Source organism: Gavialis gangeticus, unplaced genomic scaffold (assembly GCF_001723915.1).
Source record: "Gavialis gangeticus isolate Ggan-Ray unplaced genomic scaffold, GavGan_comp1, whole genome shotgun sequence".
Lineage (NCBI taxonomy): Eukaryota > Metazoa > Chordata > Crocodylia > Gavialidae > Gavialis > Gavialis gangeticus.
The window spans coordinates 40,467,133-40,487,374 of NW_017729024.1; the positions used below are offsets into that span (position 1 = coordinate 40,467,133).

General features: G+C 41.8%; 1 protein-coding gene across 2 annotated transcripts in view; it reads left to right on the top strand.

Annotated features, from left to right (window-relative positions):
* The first annotated feature begins 6,268 nt into the window (after positions 1-6,268).
* MOB3B (MOB kinase activator 3B) overlaps positions 6,269-20,242 on the top strand; it is a 137,735-nt gene continuing 123,761 nt past the window's right edge. Inside the window, exon 1 of one of the 2 annotated variants that reach the window (XR_002097289.1) lies at positions 6,269-6,904. Coding sequence is in view for 1 of the 2 variants with exons in the window: in XM_019517032.1 (XP_019372577.1) it covers positions 6,487-6,904 (418 nt within the window). In the remaining variant the exon portion in view is untranslated. The remainder of the gene's footprint in view (positions 6,905-20,242) is intronic. The other variant, XM_019517032.1, reaches the window with a different exon arrangement.

Genomic DNA, 20,242 nt, shown 5'->3' on the forward strand with positions numbered 1-20,242 from the left:
TGTGGTTTCTGTCCCTTAGTAAACCCTTTTTAGTTGTATGATAATTACATTAAGATCCTTGCTACAAAATTGGTCCAAATTCCACATTTTAAAGTCACCGTGTACACTGAGAGCAGCCTCATATAATGCTGGCAACAGAGAAGCTGGTGTGTCTTCTCCTCTTCCTCTGAGAAGAACTCAACAGCTATTCATTCAGTGTTAACAGGGTTACCATCATCACTAATAATTTGATCAATTCAGACGAGTTCACTTCTAAACCAGGCCCTTGGCAGGCTGAGGGTAATTATAGCACATCTTTTTCATGGGATGCTTCTGAGGTAAAAAGCAATGGGCCTAATTCTGCTACCATTGTTACCATTGTAAAAGAGGGAGGGATTTCACTGAAGGCTGGTATGGGTGAAAGGAGAAACAGACCCAACTAGCTTAAGAGATCTGGCTGCATTGTTAGCAATAACATAGGCTACTAAACAGGGGCAGATTTTCAGCAGGCAAAAATCAGCACAGTTCTGTTGAAAGTACATGGAACCAGGCTGATATATTGCTGATTTGCAGCCAAGAATATGTTAGGAATCTCAACTTCACTCCCTTGTTTGAGAGGCAGTTGTAATTAAACTGCAACGTTTCCTTTTCATTGAAAGTGCCAGGTTCTGAATTAGTAGAAAGTTGCTGGGGGTGGTTTATTACCAATATGGTCGAGGAATGTTTAAATGATAATATCAGAAAGGTGCGATGGTGTACTTACTACCTGGTTTAAATGCAGTTCAGGTGTAGCTGAGATGCTTTCATAGCTATAATGGTTTAATATCAAAGGCCTGTTGGGCCCATGTGAAATGACTTTGTGGTCTCACTCCAGTTCCAGTGGACTGGTGTCTTATCTAATTGCATCCTGCCCTAGGTCACCATGACGCCAAGCAGCCTGATAAGTAAAGTAGATTTTGCAGGCTTGTGCTGAGCCTAGGGGATGAGGTAAAAGGATTTAGCTGGTTTAGGCTTATTTAAAATCCCCTAAGTAGCTGTAGGAGTTGGGTCCCTAGCACATGATCCTTTAAAACTTCTGGCCTAGACTTTTCTCCTAAGAGAGACAATGGCTGAAGCGGAGTGAAGTGCCTGCATGTTGGCAGGCAGTATGGAGAAGCTCATCTCTTCTGTCAAATGATGTGGGAACTTGATTCTCCAGGACTGTTAAAGTAGTGGCTTTCATGAGCATTTAGTTTAGCAGAGATTAAGCAGTTGCTTTAGTGAGAGTTGGAGAGGTTATTTAATAGAAAAAGAAAAGCCAGCTATCTCAGAAAAGGAGATATTTCTTCTTTCTGTAGTACTTTTTGGGCTAAGAGGGTTTTTAATGAGCTGGCAGATACCCACAGCAGGCAAAGCTCACAGAGATGGGTCACTTCACTACAGGAACCCATGAAAGTCTGTTGATACCCTTCCTCTTTTCTCCTTTCCTTCCCATTTTGTTTTCTCTTGAGGGGAAAAAGAGAAAGAAGATGAGTCTCTCTGAAAGATTTTCTTCTAGCCTTTGTTTCAGCCATATTTTACAGGTATCATAAGCAGTTGTAGCTGAATAACAACCCTGAGACTGGCATGAATATTCTGACATTGCAGAAGCAGTAAATAGTTATGAATAAAGGGATGGGAAAATATGTGAGAGAAGACTTGGTTTTATGTCACAAAATACTAAGTCCTAAATTCTTTGTGTGGGATATCTAGGATGTATCTCCCCATTTCTTCATAGTCTGCATATAGGAATCACAACACAATTCCCTTGAGCTTTGTGCATATCTGAAGGCAAAATGAGATCTTGTTTAGGGGTCTCTGTTTTATCTTGGTGTTCTAGTTCCCTTGTAAGCTGCCTTGTCCGTCTTTTTAAATTTTTCTGTTTTCTTGCCCTGAGCCTTTATTGGGAAATGCAGTATATAAATTGCATGTATGCATGCATAATGCATCTCAAGCAAAACCAAGAAAGTGATTCTTCTGCTTTATTCATCATTGGTGACTCTGCAGCTGGAGTGCTGTGTCCAGTTCTGGGCTCCGCACTTCAACAAGGATGTGGAAAAGCTTGAGCGAGTCCAGAGAAGAGCCACCCATACAATCAGAGACTTGAAAGGCAAGCCATACAAGGAAAGGTTGAGGGACTTAGGTCTCTTCAGTATAAAAAAAGGAGAAGGCTGAGAGGAGACTTGGTAGCAGCTTACCGCTACATCAGGGGAATACATCAAGGGCTCAGTGAACAACTGTTTACCAAGGCACCCTTGGGGAAAACCAGGAGTAATGGCCACAAACTCCTGGAAGATCGTTTCAGGCTTAACACTAGGAAAACCTTCTTCAAAGTCAGGGTGTCCAGACTGTGGAACAAATTCCCTCTAGAGGTGGTGCAATAACCTACCCTGGAAATCTTCAAGAGGAGACTGGACGGTCACTTTGCTGGAGTCACCTGACCCCAGTTGTCTTTCCTGCCTAGTGCAGGAGGCTGGACCCTATGATCTTGCAAGGTCCCTTCCAGCCCTTGCAATCTATGAATCTATAAATTAAATAAATTAAAAAATGTGCTTTAGTGAGTTCAAAACTAGTTGTATACCTTAGAGTATAATTTTGTCTAGTTAGAGGTACATGGGCATATGCAATGGCAGACTTGAACTGTAAATCTTGGCCTGCATATGACTAGAGAAGATAAGAAATAATCAAGTCAAGTTGGCATTTCCTTTGTTTTGCGTCTGTTTCTCCATTCCACTACATCAGCTTTACATTGGTGTGTTGATCTGTGCATGTTGATCATCTATGATCTTAGATCTTCAATGTTGATTTAAGTCAACAGTACTTGTATTTTTGCATACAGAATAGTTATAAAAGATAATCCACCCATTTCTCCCAAAGACATATAGACCTTTGTGAGAACTGTCTCAAATTGTGTCCCTAGAACTTTTTTTTCAGCCTGTATTTTAATGGAGGCCCATTCTGCCCTTATCGAACATGATGGCAAAACTCATTTTGTTCTCAGTAATAGCACCATTGGCTGCCTATACGCATACTTGGGGGAGGGGGGCATTTTAATTAGAGTGGTTCCCAGACAGCCACTCCAATTAAAACCATTCACTATCACATGTATTAAGTCCACACACATTTAGCAGGATGTTTTATCTAAACATCATTCAGTGCAAACCCACAGCCATTTAAAATGCACAGGGGTTTAATACACGTGATGGTGAGGTGACTCTGGAGTGTCCTAGTTAGAACGCGAACAAGCAGCCATTGGGTCTAAAGTTTGTAAAGCATTTGGAATATGAGCAGCTGTTTAATTGCATGTATTAACAGGTGAAAACAGGATAGTAAATGTCCAACCAGAAATGACAGGTGTGTTTTATGTGGGGAGAACCTAATTGCCTGAGCTGTGATTAGTTAGAACACTGGAACAAGCCTTCTTACACCTTTAAAAAGCAAATTGGGATATGGAAGTAATTACAGTGTCTGTTTTGCATTGTATACAGAAAATGGCACCTCCAGCATCACAGCACTTGCTTAGACCATTGGGTCAGTAGCTCAGTGCCTTCTCAGAGGGAAAGTATTCACTTGCTGAATCATTAATACCACTTCCTGCAGCACGTAGCTGTACCTTGAGGGACTCCCCAGTCAGGTGATGACAGCCCAGTGCTGCTTAGCCTGTGTGAGCTGAAAGTGGAATGACTTGGCCTTGGTGAACTGTCATGTGATGCTGTTGACTGCATTACCTTAGCTTAATGCTTGTCCTGCTCTGCCCTGAATTCCCAGTCCCTCTCCCAGCCACATCTGGCCCATACACTGCAAGTCTGATACCCTTGAACTCAGAGTTCCAAAGCCAGCTGTATTTCTTTCCTTTCCTTACCCTATTTTCTAGGTTGTGTGATGCCACTTCACCTAGGTTCTGGTTTACAATTATTTTGAGAGACTTGCTGGGCATGATGTTCATCTCCTTGGAGGGTTTTGTCCATCTCTGGACTTCTTACTGCTTTGCTACCATGGATGTTACAGGGAAAATGTGTATACGAACTCATCCTCAATGTGTCCATACACTGTGGTCCAATTAATGCATCGGTGTTCTAATATCAAGAAAAGAATGAGAATGTTTGTGCCAGTGTTGCATAACTACCACCTCAACATTGCTATATCAGCATGATGCTAATCTCTTTCTAACTTTTAGTTTCTCTGATGGCTATAACCATCTATTATATGGACGGCATGCCTAGCACACCACGTTCGTGTCTGCTGAGGCCTAAGATGGCTTTTTTACATTCTTCAGAAACAAACAGCACCTTTTTTTTTTCTCCTCCATTTCCCCTTGGAAAAGCTCTGGGCAATAATCTTCAGAAGAATTTAGATTTAGTGCTTTGCACATGCAGTCTAGGAGAATTTACTGTGGTTTTCAAAGGGGAACAATGGAGCAGCATAATCCCATAAAAAGAATGCATTAGAAGTTAATAGGACAGTATTTTGGTGGTTCTGTGCATATTTAGAAGCTGTTGTTCAATTTGAATCATTCACAGCATGAAAAGGCCTCCTGGGATTTAAGTCAAAAAGCCTTTTTGTTAGTCAAGCAAAACTCCCATTGAACTAGCCACTACATCAGCTATTAACAGACTTCATTTACATATGATAATATTTCCCTATACAGATACAGATCAGAACAGAGTCACAGTTCTGAAGGAATAATTTCTCTTCCAGGTAGTCCAGCTATGAAAACCATATGTTGTGGCCTGTCAGGTCAATTTTGAAAATAGGCCACAAACCCAGTGCTATCCATCTTGGGGATCACCTACCAAATTTTTTTTATGAAAAAGTTCCATAGAAATTGATAGACAGTGACAGTCTTTCCATAGCTTTTTAAACTACTCTGTAAGATTCAACAGAGAAATGAAGACTGCCATAGCATTCCATACAAGTTTTAAAAAACTTATGTGAAGAATAGTGCCAATCAATTATGTTCACTTTAAGAATTATTTCTATACATTACTGAAGGTTTCATCCATTAGGACCCATAAAAAGATGCTTCAGTTAAACATTCAGAGTTGAGCAAGCACTGCGGACTAATTCACAAGTTTTGTACCTTACAAGCACAGGAAGAAGAATCCATGCTGTAGTGATGGTGCAAAAGCACTGGGCTATGTATTATGAACAGTTAGATAGAACATTTTTTTCTGAAGAACAACAGTATTCTTGGGTAAACTCAAATATTGAGGAACTGTGATCACTGAAAAAAATTAAACCAAACTATAAGCTACATTTCTAAATTATGGATGCAGTAAGAACATGGGAATATGTTATAAAAACAAATTTCATTTCCCTTTCATCTTGTGACTACAGCCTCCTCTACATGTACAGGTAAAGGTGCAGTGAGATCTAGTGTGCAATTCACACAATCACACCCCCTGCTGTGCCATGTGTGCATGGCAGGAGGTGCAGTTGTGTGATCACACATTTGATCCCATCATGTTTTATTGCTGGTGCAGGGGGAACCTGATCCCAGGGTTCCCCTGCACTGGTAAGAAGCAAGCTCCTGCAATGATCTCCCTGTCCCGCAGATTCACAAAACCCTTGGAATAGAGAATCCCCCACGTTTTATGTACTCCCAGGGAAGGGGGATAGCCAGGAGGCACACTTTGGGGACCCAGCGTCCTCAGCTGTGGGACTCCACTCCCTGCAGTTACCGGGAGCCAGAGACCCCAGCTGTAGGGCTGGGAGGCCCCAGCAGTTGCAGGACTTGCAGCCCCATCTGAGGAAGGTGCACTTCTGTGGCTGGGAGCCCTGCCAGCTGATGGGACTCCGAGCTACAGGACAGACCCTGTTACATATGCAAATGAAAGCTGGATAGCAACCAGCTGTAAAATTAGTATGCATTTTCAAGGTCTAACTTCATAGCTGGTTGGAGCTTCTTATTGTTCAGTCAGTTCTTTGCATGTGTACTGGTCTCAAGATAACTGCACAATTCACCAGTTAATTAACTGGTGAATTGTGCAGTGCCTTTAATACGTAGAGGTGGCCTATATGTATCCAACTTGAGAAGTTTTAAAGCAGGCAGGTTCTGATGACCCAAAGCAGATCAAGCTCTATTCACCTGTCTCAGGTTGGGCCCTAAATAGAGAAACATCCAAGTAAATAACCATTTTTTTAAATTTTGCCTGTGTGTAAATGTATATATGTGTGAATTTTACCATTCAGCTTATAAAAAATGTGACACGTACCCATTTGAGAGTGGTGATAAAGCTAGCCAATTGTTAGGCACAGCGTCTATCTTAATGCTAACCTTTTTCTCTCCATGTATCTTCAGGAACATGACATCTCCTGGGAAGGCTTTCAAGAGGAGGAGCTAGTGGACTGTATAAGCGTCAACAACAGCTTTTGGGATAAGAGCCAGGCCTAAGGACCTGTGACAGGAAGCGCGTTCACTTTGGCTTCACTCGTTACATCTTTTTCGTGCCTCTCTGCCAGCTTCTGGAGGTCAGAAACTCACCAGACATGTCCATAGCACTCAAGCAAGTCTTTAATAAGGACAAGACCTTCCGTCCCAAAAGGAAATTTGAACCTGGGACCCAGAGGTTTGAGCTCCATAAACGAGCACAGGCCTCTCTGAACTCAGGGGTGGACCTGAAAGCAGCTGTGCAGCTGCCGAATGGAGAAGACCAAAATGACTGGGTGGCAGTACATGTGGTGGACTTCTTTAATAGGATCAATCTCATCTATGGAACGATCTGTGAGTTCTGCACAGAGAGGACCTGCCCTGTGATGTCTGGGGGCCCTAAGTACGAGTACAGGTGGCAGGATGATTTGAGGTACAAGAAGCCCACAGCGTTACCAGCACCTCAGTATATGAACCTTCTCATGGACTGGATTGAGGTGCAAATCAACAATGAGGACATATTCCCTACTAGTGTGGGTAAGTCCAAACAAGGCCTATAGGAGCCATAAATTGCAGTTAGCTCTGTGTACCTGGACTCTTCCTTCTCTCATCCTAACTCTAAAGGAACCTTGAATTCAGTTTACTAGACTATGGAGTGCTGCCAGGGAGGTGCCAGGTGTTGAAGAAGAATAGGACATGGAATGATTGGGTTTAATCCTCCCAGCTGCTCCTTCTCCCTCATAAGACTTGCAGTTAATCATTAAGGGTTAGCAATACCAATGCATTGTGAGTCTACCAAGGCTAGTCAGCTCTGAATCTACTTCTTTCCTCTTCAGGTAGCTATTTACTTTAATACACTGTATCAGTGGTACTTGACCATCTGCCCCTACAGACTAGATGAATGACATCACAGGCAGAGTTGGTCCACAGGCCAGATCCAACATGGGATTGATGCATAAGGGTGGTCCACAAGTACAATCTTGCTGCAAAGTGACCCTGTGTGCCCATGGAGCCATATCATCCAGCCTACAGGGCTTCCCATGTATCTGGAAATTTGGTGGCGGGTAGGCAGTGGCAGCATTCATTAGTGTTTCCATAACGTGCTTGAGGAGCCTCACAGGCCTGGAGGGCTGGATGACATGGCCCTGCAGACACCTCTACACTCAACAGCTATTTGCTCAGTTAGGATGCTTGTCTAATCAGAATGGGGGTGGTTTATATCCCTGGCTAAGGTGCAGTTGCTTTCACACATTACAAGGAAGTGCCATGTCAGGAGTGCAGTATAGACAAATGTGCACAATCCCTTGTCCCTCTTCTGTTTCTCCATCCCAAACAGAGGTAGGAGAAATGGGTGAATGGAGGAAATTAACCTAAATCTGGTTTTATCCTAAGGCTTTGTCTATACCCCAGGCTTCTGCTGGTCTTACTGTGTTGGGTAAGGATGGCAAGAGGTTTAATTCTTGACCAGCATAGCTGTGTTGGCAGGAGTCCCTAAAGGAGATGCCACCAAATAATGGCAGAACTGTGCTTTTACCAGTGCAGGTTGTTTCCTTTGGTGGCTGGGGAAGCAGAATGTTTTTTCCAAGCACATTTAGCTGGTACAGCTGCATCTATACCAGGAGCACTGAGGCAGAACAGTATACCGACCTTCCAATGCAGGCAAATACTCCTGCTATAGACAGAACTGAAGTTTTATCATTGTTACCATTAATAAGCCTTACCATTGTTGCCATTAACTAAGGGTCTGATATTTTTTACTTTGTCACTTTTTAGGATACAGTTGTCCTTTATGGGAAATGTTGGTTTATGAGTTTTTGAATGTAATTAACTTGTTACAGGTAGCAAACCTATGTGCGTCTTGTCAGATTCACAGAAACCTGATCTACCACCGTTCCAGTATTTCGCTAGCATGGGGTAAAGTGTAGAAAGGGCAGAGGGGAGGAGTGATGTTGAAGTCAGTTGGTTAGAATATTATTCAGGCTGCATCAGTTTAATTCATGGGTTTGTCAGGAGGAGATTGTGCTTATGGAAACTGCGTGCATGTGTAAGCTCTGACCTTTAAATTACCCACTAAGCTGCTTTGTACATTATTTGGGTGGGCAGACCTGTGGTTTGTGTTCCAGCCCTTGTCTCTTTTCCCGTTCCTCTCATTTCATCTCAACATGAAAAGTGGTGGTTACATGTTGTAACCTAACCTCCTTTAGTTCATTGCACAGCAGGAAGAAAGCAGGTTTCAGAGGAAGCTCTGCCTTGTTTTATAAGCTGTGAGTAGTGGTTTCAATTTCTCCAGGTCTATGTTTTTTGTGCTGTCACTGAAATTTATGTGGGCTTTGTTGTATAGTGGTTCTGTGTTGGCATATTCCAACATCTTGCTTCCTGTTGGTAATATTACTTACTTTGTTTGTGTGTCCAGAAAATACTTGTGGTCAGTCCTCTATCATGGGAAATAGTAGATAACAGGCTGATACCTTACACTGAATCAACAAATAATTTATAATAAACAAGGTTTCTGCTCCAGGAGCTCCCTTCTTACGGAGACAAGTCTGAAGGAGCTTTTTTGTCCTCAAAGCTAATATATTATAAATCATTTGTTGGTACAATAAGAGGTTTCATGTTTTCTTCTTTTCCTGCTTTGTTGTTAAATTCCAAAAGATACAGACTTCTCAGTAACAGGATCAGTTAACTTGCCTCTAGAGGACAATTCACCACTGTCTAGCTTGTGTAAACAGCTCAGAGCCCTTTAGGAGACCACAAAATCCTATTGCTTTTAATTCATTACAGGATGGAAAGTTAAATCTAACAGATGTATCAATAAATAATTTCATCCCAGTAACCCATTCTTGTTGTACTTTGCATCAAATAAGTCAAGGGAAGGGAACAGGGACAGTCTTTCAAATGTCAGAGATACCAAGAACATGTGAGTCAGAAATAAGGGAGAACTGCCAGTGTCAAGCATCTCTGACACTCAAGCCTGGGGCTCCCACCCACCAAGTGAGCTGAGAAGGCAACATCCACTGCCTGGGATGGGCTCTAAATTTAAGGAAGATGACTTAGGGTCTGAGATTTTAGGTGTACCCTGGTTACTGATTTTAGCTATACCCTGGTATAGACTGGTTACCCTGGGGGGTGAGATGTATATTAAATCTTAAAGGAGCAAGATCATGGAGAAGAGAGAAGTCCCAAGAGGGAGAGAAAAAAGAGAAGGACAGAGAAATGGAAACCTGTAAGGGGGAGTCCCAGGGGAGAGGTGGTGTGGATTTCTCTTTGTCTCTCCCTTTCTTTCTGGGAAGGGCTAGACAGAGGCCCGGCAGAGTCTGTGGGTGGAGTTCTTCAACAGGGGTCCTGGAACAAGATCAGCAAGGTAGGCCTGAGTGGGAAAGAGGTGTTGTGAAACAAGAGCAGTGATAAGGGAGAGAGTACGGCTGAGGGAGAGAAGTCCAGAAGAGAGCAGAAGATAGTGTGTAAGTTATGAGCACCATGCACCTGAGTGGGTATTGCAGGTGTTTCCCCATCTGTAAAATGGAAATAAAAGTGCCAGACCACTCCATGCTTAATATATTGCTTATAAAGGTTTTGCATATAGTATATTAACTAAGTGCATCTGCTATTCTGTATTTGGCGTTTCGCTATCCACTGAAAAGCAGTTTTGTGCTCTGGCTGTTGCTGCCTGAGTCAGGTACACACTATAGACCTTGCCATCTCTTCTCTTTATTCTTTCAGTTGACTTAGTTCAGTTATCTTTATTTTAATTATGAAAAATGAATCAAGGTGAAAATTCCAATCGCTCATTTCTTAAGTAAATGTAACAGATCTTGAAAGTGTATCAAGTAGGATCTCAAAGCAAAAAAAAAAAGGATTACATATGTCATTGTTAGTATGCTGGCTTCAAAGCACTGTGCAACTTTACCTCATGTGAGGCAGCTTTTATATACAGATAACTTTGTGATTATAAAAATTTAAAAAGGAGTTCCACAAAAAAGAAATTCAGCATTATTAAATGTTTGGTTGTTAATGGAGGGATTCATTTTCTCCTTTGCATCTTTGCAGTGCACAGTTCCCAGAGGATTCCTTTGAAAAAAGTGTGTGTCCTATGTACAGGATTTGGTCTGCCACTTCCATTAGTAAATGAGTTTACTTAAGGGAGTCTAGGGTGGGATTTGAATTGGCAGTCCATAGGAGCTATACACATTTTCCTTGCCTAATCTAATTAAATTTGCCCTTTTAAATTTTGTTTGCAGTAGTCCTTAAAGTAGGATTTCCAGAATTACAATTAGGCATAGCCTTCTTGAAGAACTTCAAGGGAACAGAAAATAATTTCAAGAGGGCCAGTCCTTTTATTTCTCTTTATTTATTTATTTTTATTTGCTTTCCCATTGTGGTTCAAAAGAATTGTAGCCAGGAACTGAATGAGTTAAAACAAGATGAACAGGTTATAACACAGACACCTATGTATAGTTGCACTGTAATCTAAGCCACTGGCCACTTAGTAGGTCACAGTCTGTGTGTACTGCCTGTGGTCTGTGGTTATTTAATTCTGTGCCTTCCTTAGCCCTTCTGGTCCATTTATTTGCTGATCTCAGACTCTCTCTGCCTCCTGCTAGCAGCTGATGATGATGATGCACATGAGAGTGACTTGGAGGATGAGTGCAGTAGCTGGAATAGTAATGGAGAAGATGATTACAGAGTGGTGAGAGGTGAAGGAAAATGCTTGCTGTAGATTAGGGACACTTTAGATGGTCTGTAAGCTTTAAAGGGTCTCTTGGGTGATTATTTCATGCCCTGAAGGAGTTCCCTTGTTTTTCTCCATTTGTGCTCAGTTTCTTTGCATAAATATTTTAGTGAAGTTAAGGCATACCTCAGGCTTGCAATTCTAGAAACTGAAGTTCTTTATTTAGACAGATTTCAGGCTCCTCACAAGTCTAGCAATGGTGTGCACTGATTCTGGATGGATAGTTCAGTGTCTGTGCCTGCTGAAGATTACCTTATGGAAGCTGTAGACATCAGTACCAAATTCACAGCAGTTCTGGTACTGATATTTGATGTGGAAACTTCTCTAGTAGAGACCACTGACTCCTTATGTGAACCAGCAAACAGCTATCAGGTAGCAATGCACTGATACCTAGGGAGGTTGCTTTCAGACTGAAGACTTATCACAGCTGTTTATTCAGTTGTTTTCTTCCTTTTTACCCTTTTTCACCCCATATAATATATGCAGCCAAGAGAAAGCCTTAGGCACATTTTTACATCTAAAGAATAGTAGATCCTGGGGACAGCTGAAGTATTTGGTGACTGTGTTTGTCATCTGTGACTGTGATTAGTTCCAGTGTGCTGCAGATCTGGATAGTGCCTCTCTGCTCTATGCACACACATGCATGCAGAGTTTTATTTGGTCTGCTAATAACACCTATTGTTAGAAGGCCTGGCATGGTGCAGGCACTAAGGCACCAGCCCAGAGGTTGCAAGTTCCAGGCCATAGCAGAAGTGCTTATGGCAGAGCTGTGTCAGATTCCAATAAATCTGCAAATTGTGCCAAATACCTTATCACAAGAACATGAAAAAGGAAAGGACCTATTGTTGTTATGAAAGCACATATCCTATATCCCTAATCTTATTATGTAAAATAGGGTTATAACCACTCACCTCAGGCGCTGAAAGCAGTAGCCATAGCAGCCTGCAGTTCAGCATGGGTTGCAAAACTGCCAAGGATCTTGGATAAATGCTCTGATAGCTAGTCAAATAAAATATTTTTGCTATGTTTCAGGGTATCACAGTGATTAATTAGAGAATGGTATCCCTGCTGCTATTGAATCCTTACAGGATGCTTAAAACAAATAAACACAAGCAAGGATTTGAGTCTTTTATTATATTTGACAGGTTAAATTCAGCTGTTAAATGCTGTTTACATTGTATGGATATAATCCTCTTTGCATTCCATTGGAACTCCCACTAAGGAAAAAATAGCTTCTTCAAGTTAAACTAACCTATTTTAACAATTTTCATTCTGCCTCTAGCACCTGGGTAAATATCATAATACACTGAAGTCAGAGGCATACAGCGTATCTGGTGACTTGATTAAACTATTACTCTAAAGCATTTCCACCCTGTCTTGCCACTGTCTTTAATTTAAAGAACTGAGTATGCAGGTATGCCCTGACTCTCACCTGGTCCAGAGTGCTTGGGGCAGCTAGAGAGCATCTGGATTCTGATCCTGGAGAGCATGGCTTTCTCCTTCCCTACTTGTAAGTGGGAAAGCAGGAAAGGAGGGAGATATTTGATTCTTCAGATCAAGCTATCAAATCAGTTCTTTAAATCAATCATTTGTTGTCTAGCTTGGAGGGAGGAACCAGCAAGCCTATGACCATTGCTTCTCTAGTAATTTAAACCATAGTTAAGTCTGTGTTGACAATAACATTACAACTGAGATTATTCCTGGTCTCAAACTCTCCCGCAAGCTGGAAAATATTAGACAGATGTTTCAGCTGCACTGTATGTCAGACTCTCCTCTAACTTCAAAAGCAATTACCCTCTACCCCTTTTTTTAAGCAGGGCTGCTGAGCTTCCTGCTAACCCTCCCTCCATATAATGAATGATGCCATTTACAGGATAATTAGAAATCTGGTCTTTTTGTCACTCCAGTACTTTCTTGTTTAGCTGGTTATACGTCATAATACTTTGATTCCCTGTTTGTGTGTGATAGATAACACGTTTGCATTATCACTGGGTTCCGTGCTTGTGCAAGAGCAGGGCCCACAGCATATAAATTCGCAATTCTATAAACCTGTAATTCTCAACCTGGAAAGCATGATTTCTCCTTCCCTAATTGTAAGTGGGAAAGCAGGAAAGGAGGGCGATATTTGATTCTTCAAATCAAACCTTCAAATCAATTCCTTTATTGTCCAGCTTTGTGATTATTTTAAGGGTGTTGCAGGGTGCCCTGCAGAGTTAGCAGTGTTAACTGTGCAAACGTGATTCACAAGATGAACCCAGAGATTTCAAGGAGGAATCCATAGTGTTAAAAACATTCTGCCCTGTTGTGGTCTTTCTGAGTTCTCTGCAACAGAAGAATTCCTTCATTGTTTTTCTGTAGTCAGAAAATGAAAACAAAAGCTAGTGTATTCCAAGGGGTGCCTTGAGTCTAAAGAGGTTGAGATCCACTGGTCTAGACAATCTCCAAAGTCAGTCACTCTTAATTACCATATTTTTTTACATCTTACACGCCCCCAAATAAGACATGCATCTTGTCTGGGAAAGGCAAAATGAAGATAAACACATTTTTCCTTTTAACCAAATGTCCAGAATCAGTTTTGTAGGCAGGCAAGGTTCTTTGGGTAGATGTGACTTTTATTAGATCAATGACCCCAGAATCAGTATCCTTATTTAAAGCAGTCAGCCCCATTTTAATCACTGATTTTAGGGAAACAGATTATCGTGGTCTGTCAATAAATAAAGTTAGGTAGCAGTAGAGAGTTTTGCAGATCACTATCATTCATCCCCTGTCAGGCCATTTTCATCAAGAGCCACTGCCATGGCTCTTTCAGTTAGAAAACGAAGTCCATGACTGGAGACATTGGCTGATATGAATTTGTGAGTGTTGAATAAAGAAACATTGTACTTCATAACAAATGTGATGCTGTTTAGGGATTGGATATTGTCTAGTTTAAATAACTAGTAATTTCACTGTACAGCTGTTAATTTTGAGAAGCAGGACACCTTTGGTCAAATTCTGCTTTCTTTTACACCAGGATAACTTCATTGATTTTGATCAAGCTGCTGTGGAGTGACTGGGACCAAAAATTGGCCCCCTGATCCTTCCAGTAGAATGTGCCTTTTAAAGCATTCTTCAGGTCCACAGTGCTATAAGGTATTATTGGCATCAGAACAAGAGATGTATAAAAATGGCATTGTGAGGTCCCAAATGTATTGTCTCTCAATTCCTATCAGCTTTGCCAAAATGAATGTTGTAGAACTGTCAGCCTTGCAAAATCAACCTGAAATTTGAAAATCACACTGTTTGTTCAGCTTAAATCACTAACAACACATCCCCACTGCTTGCTACCCTCTCCAGCTGGGTAGTAATATTCTGAAGGCTAGTAACAAGTTACTGTGCTATGAAAAAAGTTGAGGTAAAGAATAAGGTCTGTGTACAGCACAGTTTATTCCCTATGCCAAGGGTAGGCAATATTTTTGGCCAGAGTGCTGAAAAAAACACAATGTCTACCTTGTAACATGCCAGAAAAACAAAACCAGGGTGGGGGTAAATGGCAGGATGCACTGCGTGTTAATATAGTCAATAATCATAAATGTTGCTTTTTTACAGTAAATAACAGGTTTTCTAAACATTCTAAACCTGGTGACAATAAGTAAAACTTCATATACTACCCTCGTTGTTGGGTATTCTTTTTTTTGTTAAGCATGTTGTGATGGGGGAGGGGAAGAGAAAGAAGAGAAAAAGGAGGGAGAAAAAGAGGGAAGGATAGAAAGGGGAGGCGAGAGAACCAGACATACACGTGCACACACACAGAACCACATGCACGCAAACAGAGAACCAGACAAACACATGTGAACACACATACAGAACAGACGCATGCCCCAAACCACACACGTGTGCACTTGTGTACACTCAGACACACAGAACCAGGCACACACATTCAGACAGAAACAGAGAACCAGACATACAGGTGCACATGCACATACACACACAACCACAGACATACACAAAGATGCATACAGAACCAGACACACATGCACGCACACTCACAACCAGACAAACAGACACACATGCACGGAGCTGGGCTGCTGGGCTCTAGGACAAAGACCAATCCAACAATGCCCCGGGCCCGCTGCAGCCCCTGTGCTTCCTTGGGGGTCCTGGGCTGCAGCATGGCCTGCCAAGGCCCTGGCCTGGAGCCCATACATCAGCCAGTTGCCTCCATGGGGTGGATGCCTCGCTGGTCCAGTTGGGCCCCTCTGCCCTAGGGCTGTGGCCATGATAGGAGGCAGTGCAACAGGCTGGGAGGGGAAGGGAATGGGGGCAGTGCAGTCCTGGCTACACTGCTCCAACCTTGGGCCCTCTTCAGCCAAGTGGCTCAGATGTAGCTGCACCCAAATGAATGACATTTTGGGTCTTGTTTGAGATTCATTGGTAGATGGAAGCCAGGGTTTTATTTGCTTTGCCAGCTGCGGTGTCGCATTGGTGGCTTATGTTTATCTTGTGGTCAGTCATGACCCCAAGTCTTTTTTGGACATAGTGCTAGTGAGTGAAGCACTGGCAAGCCTATAGGCATGGTGTGGATTCTTTCTCCTGAGGTGGAGCACCTTGCATTTCTATGTGTTGATGGTCATGAGGTTTTTGTCTGCCCACTTTCCGAGCCTGTCTAAATTGGCTTGAATCCTCAGCCTATCCTCCAGTGTAACCGCACTTCCCCACAGTTTGGTGTCATCCGCAAACTTAGCCAATGATGACACCAAACTCATGGAACTGTGTTCCATGAGCACAGTTACTGTGGTAGGTCATGATCAAACAGGGTGAAGCAGCCTTTGGATTATGTGGGCTCACAGTCATTCCCAACCCTAGTGCCAAACATGTTTGGACTATGGTCTCTGTGTCAGATATCTGCGCAACAGCGGTGACATTTATGCAGTAATGTTTGTACATTGATACTGGAGTCTACATGCTGCTTTTGAGTGTGGAAAATTGAACTGGATTGTGCTCTGAGGAGTTACCATCTCACGTTAGGCTGTTAGCTTTCGAGGGCAGCATCTAGATCTTCATGTCTGTTTGTACAGAACCTACTTGTGATGCTCCCATCATATATGGGGCCTTTAGAAGTTAAACCATGCAAAGTAGTAAGCATAATATTTGATTATTAAGGTGTGAAAATAAAGGAATTTTAGTTCAGCTTTGGGTACAAATTTAAATATGGCTTTTGCTGTGGGACTGTTGCTGGACCATGATGATATAGCACTATGGCTCATGGTCAGGGAGACACTAAAGCACATGTAAGTTCACTGATTGGTCAGCTGCTCTGGCTTACGCCAGATCTGAATTCAGCCCTTTATTTTTCCTTATGAAATAGCTGAATAAGACAACATGAGAGTTTCAGTACGCAAAAGCCATTTGTTTATTTTAAATGCAATCTTCATGCCTGTATAGACGTATCTGGATATAACTCAAGTATGTGCTTAAAAAGCAAATAGTTAAACAGCACTTATGATGATAAACTCCATGTGTGATCCCTTGTTCTTTAAATACAAAGCAAGGATGACATATTCTGATAATCTGAAACATTAGTAAACATTATCTTTTGAATTCCTCTGTGCTGCCCAAAGTTATTCATTACCAGCTTTATCAGTGCTCTTTGTTATTACTGTGATTGTGCCAGAGGTGAACATATCTTTAAAGATGCATGCATTAAAGTAGGTCTCTGTCCTGAGGAGTTTACACTGTCAGAGAGCGGTCAGCAGGGGATTATGGGAAGAACAGTCTCAGTGGCTTTGCTGTTGCTAAAATCAACTAGCATCTGACAAAGTAGACTGTTGCCTATAAAAGCTGATGCATTCCTGAATAGATTAATCTCTAGCATACCACCCTTCCCTGCCTTATTTCAGGGGCAGATCCAAAGGGGGTGCAGCAATGCAGTCACATCCCCCTTTGGCTGTGCTGCACAGGAGCTGTCAGCATAGAGTCTGCCCAGTATGTATCTGATGGTTCATTTAATCAGTATAAACTTTGTATCCATGTATCTACTCTGAGCTTGGTCAGTGTTACTGATTCTCTCCTGGAAGAAGGTCAGGGTTTGTTCTAGATGTAGGTTTCTGTTCCAGGAGCTTGTATTTTCTCTGCTGGGTTTGTGTCAGCCAATTATTGAAGTGGAGAGCACTGGGTTGAATGGCTTAGGCCACTGTAGTTTCACATTCCAAGAAACTTAAGAGGTACCCTGCCCTTAAAGAGCAGATCCACACCCTGATTTATTCACAGATGAAAATTGAGCACGTTGGTGTCAGCTGTGTATGTTACAGGACCATTGCACAACCTAACGCGAGGCCTCACATTTGGCAGAAGCCTTACTCTGGAATAGCAGAAGATGGTTAAAGCATTTAAGACAATCTTCACTGGCTCAAGTTTCTGCTTGTTATCCTTTGAAAAATAGGAGAGGTCTTGAGTAATGTGGAACACCCGTATCACCTGTTGACTCCATTAAGACCTGATGACTCTCTTTGAAGGATCACACACAACTCATGTAAGTGCACAGTTTGTTTTGCTTCATTTTTGTTTTTAAACTTCGTCAGCTGCAGAAATTCTGGGTTCAGATGTAACTTAATGATAGATAAATTATATCTTAAAATTGCCCCCAAGTTGCATAATGATGCTCTTACAATTGGGCTAGGAACAGATGTTACATATGTCCCAGGATTGGCATATACATGGATTACCCTTCCAGTCAGGGTACAGTGCGTGACTGAACAGTGCTGCTTTTCTGCCATTGGTTCAATGGTCCAAGCTCATGTGATCGTTCAGATGCATTTTTGATGTCCTAGGGCAAACTGTTGCAATTTCTATCGCATGAACCCTTTTAGGGTTTGTCTTGGGCCAACTGTCTTGGATGTCTGAACAACTGCAGTTTGTCCCAGGAGAAGATAGTACCTCCTGGGACGAATGCAATGTCTGTGTATAGCATTAATTAATAAATTCTGTTCTGTTACACAGGTGCAAATCTAAAGTAGCTCTGCTGCCAGCTGCTGGATTAATTCTGTATTTATTTTAGTGTAACGGAGTAGAATTTGGCCCATTATGCATACTAATATTGATGTACAAATCCGTGTTGTTTAGCTAGGGTATGATGTATTGAGTTGGGTATTGGTCATTGGAAATTAACATTAAAACACAGTTCAGAAACAAAAGGAGTAATGGCAAAGATGAGGAAAAGCCTTCCATTGGGAAGAGAAGGAAACAATATAGAGAGGCAAATACCATATGTGGGTGAAGTAGGAGGAAGAAGGCATCTGATGTGTGGCACTAATCATAATTGCCTACTGTCCCCTGGTGAATTGGTGTCACTTCTACCTGTGCCTATGTAATATTAATAGGCACTTGTGTCGAGTGACAAGTTGCTGTATCTCAGTACTGTCTGGAAGGGGGAACCAGATATTGTAGGTTTAGCAAGAGCCAGAGGTTAAAACAAAAGCAATACAACTCTGCAACAGATGAGTTATTTTTCAGCAGCAGCCTTTTACTCAGCTTCCACCACTACCTGTTTTTTTTTCCTCCCCCAACACACAGAAAGCACAGATCCATCTGGCAAAGGCCAAAATAAGGAGCAAAGTCTTCCTAGCCCTTCTTAGTCTCAGCCCTTTTCAGTAAGAACTGTGATGTACGTACACACACACACACACACACACACACACACACACACACACACACACACACACACACGGACAGACAGACGGACAGACAGACGGACAGATGGAGCTGAAAATTGGCTGGAACTCGGAGCTATCCAAAATGTGGTCTTTAGAGACAAATGGGGCCCTAAAAAGAACCTTGGAGCCACAGTCAGGAAAACAAGCCAGACACTTCCCTTCTATCTCACATCTGGCCTGTGTGTCTCCAAATGGCTGTAACTAACTACAGTGCAAATCACCTTCAGCGTTTTCATTCCTAAAGCTTAAGGCCAGAGGGACTATTAGATCATCTAGTCTGACCTCCTGTGTATCACAGGTCATTAAATTTCACCCAGTTAACCCTGGCTTTTGTTGCTAGTGAAGCCAAACAACAAGCAGTTTGTATTCCCCAGCTGTGCATTCAAGAGAGCAACCTTAGAGTGAGGAGCACTCCATCAAACTATGTGGGGCATATAGGCAAATATTTTTCTGCTCTACTCCTGTTTCCTGTGGGTTTTACACTCACTGAGGTCGCAGAATGAAAACACTTTGTCTATTTAAAAGTATATCCTGTTTTTTTTAATGGATTATTTTTCAAAGGTATAATTATGTTGGACTTTTATAATGTCCTGGAATGCATCGTTCCTGATGTCAATGCTAGTAGAAACTCCATTCATCAGGGAGCATGGAAATCAGATTTTTAAGAGACTTTAAAAATATTTTATTGAAAAATCTCATAGTAAAAATGGATACGTATCTGGCTGGACTCTGTGCTTCTTTGGTATTCATTGATGTTGTTGACAGAAGTGTCATTGGCTGGTACAGGCTGGGAGCGTCAGGAGACCAGTAATTCAAGATTTGAGTAACAGGTACACCAAATGCCCTTGCTGGCTTATCCAGTGAGTGTTTGGAACATGCAGGTGCAAATAAAGATGGCATAGAGAGGATTTGACCCCTTATTCACAGTTCACTTTAGCAAGGTCAGTGGTGATACTTAATAGTGATATTTTAGGGTGTGAAAAATTATTGCTTGATGCAAAAATCATTCTGATTTTTCACTGTATCAGTAGAATTTTATTTCCAGACTCATGCGATCTGATTAAGAGTGATAGTTTCAGATCTGATCAACATTTATATGTGTTTGCATGTGTGTCACTTCTTTATGTAATATCTGTTTTTCCCTAATATACGCCCTGTCTCTGGATAAAACTTGTGTGTTCCTACATTAATACAAACAATAGAAAACATCTGCTGGCATTTAGAAAAGAAAGAAAGGAGGAATTTAAATCAACCACACTTATTCATAGTCTCACACCCCACATTTTTGGAAAAGTAATGTTGGTGGCTATTATGTCCATAGTGGGTAGCAAAGCTCCACTCATTCCTTGCTTCCCCATCATCTAAACTTGGCTTACCTTTGACTTCTCTATCACTATTTAACACTACCCTTGGCATGCAGGTTGAGGGGATGAGTGCACATACTGAGGCACAATT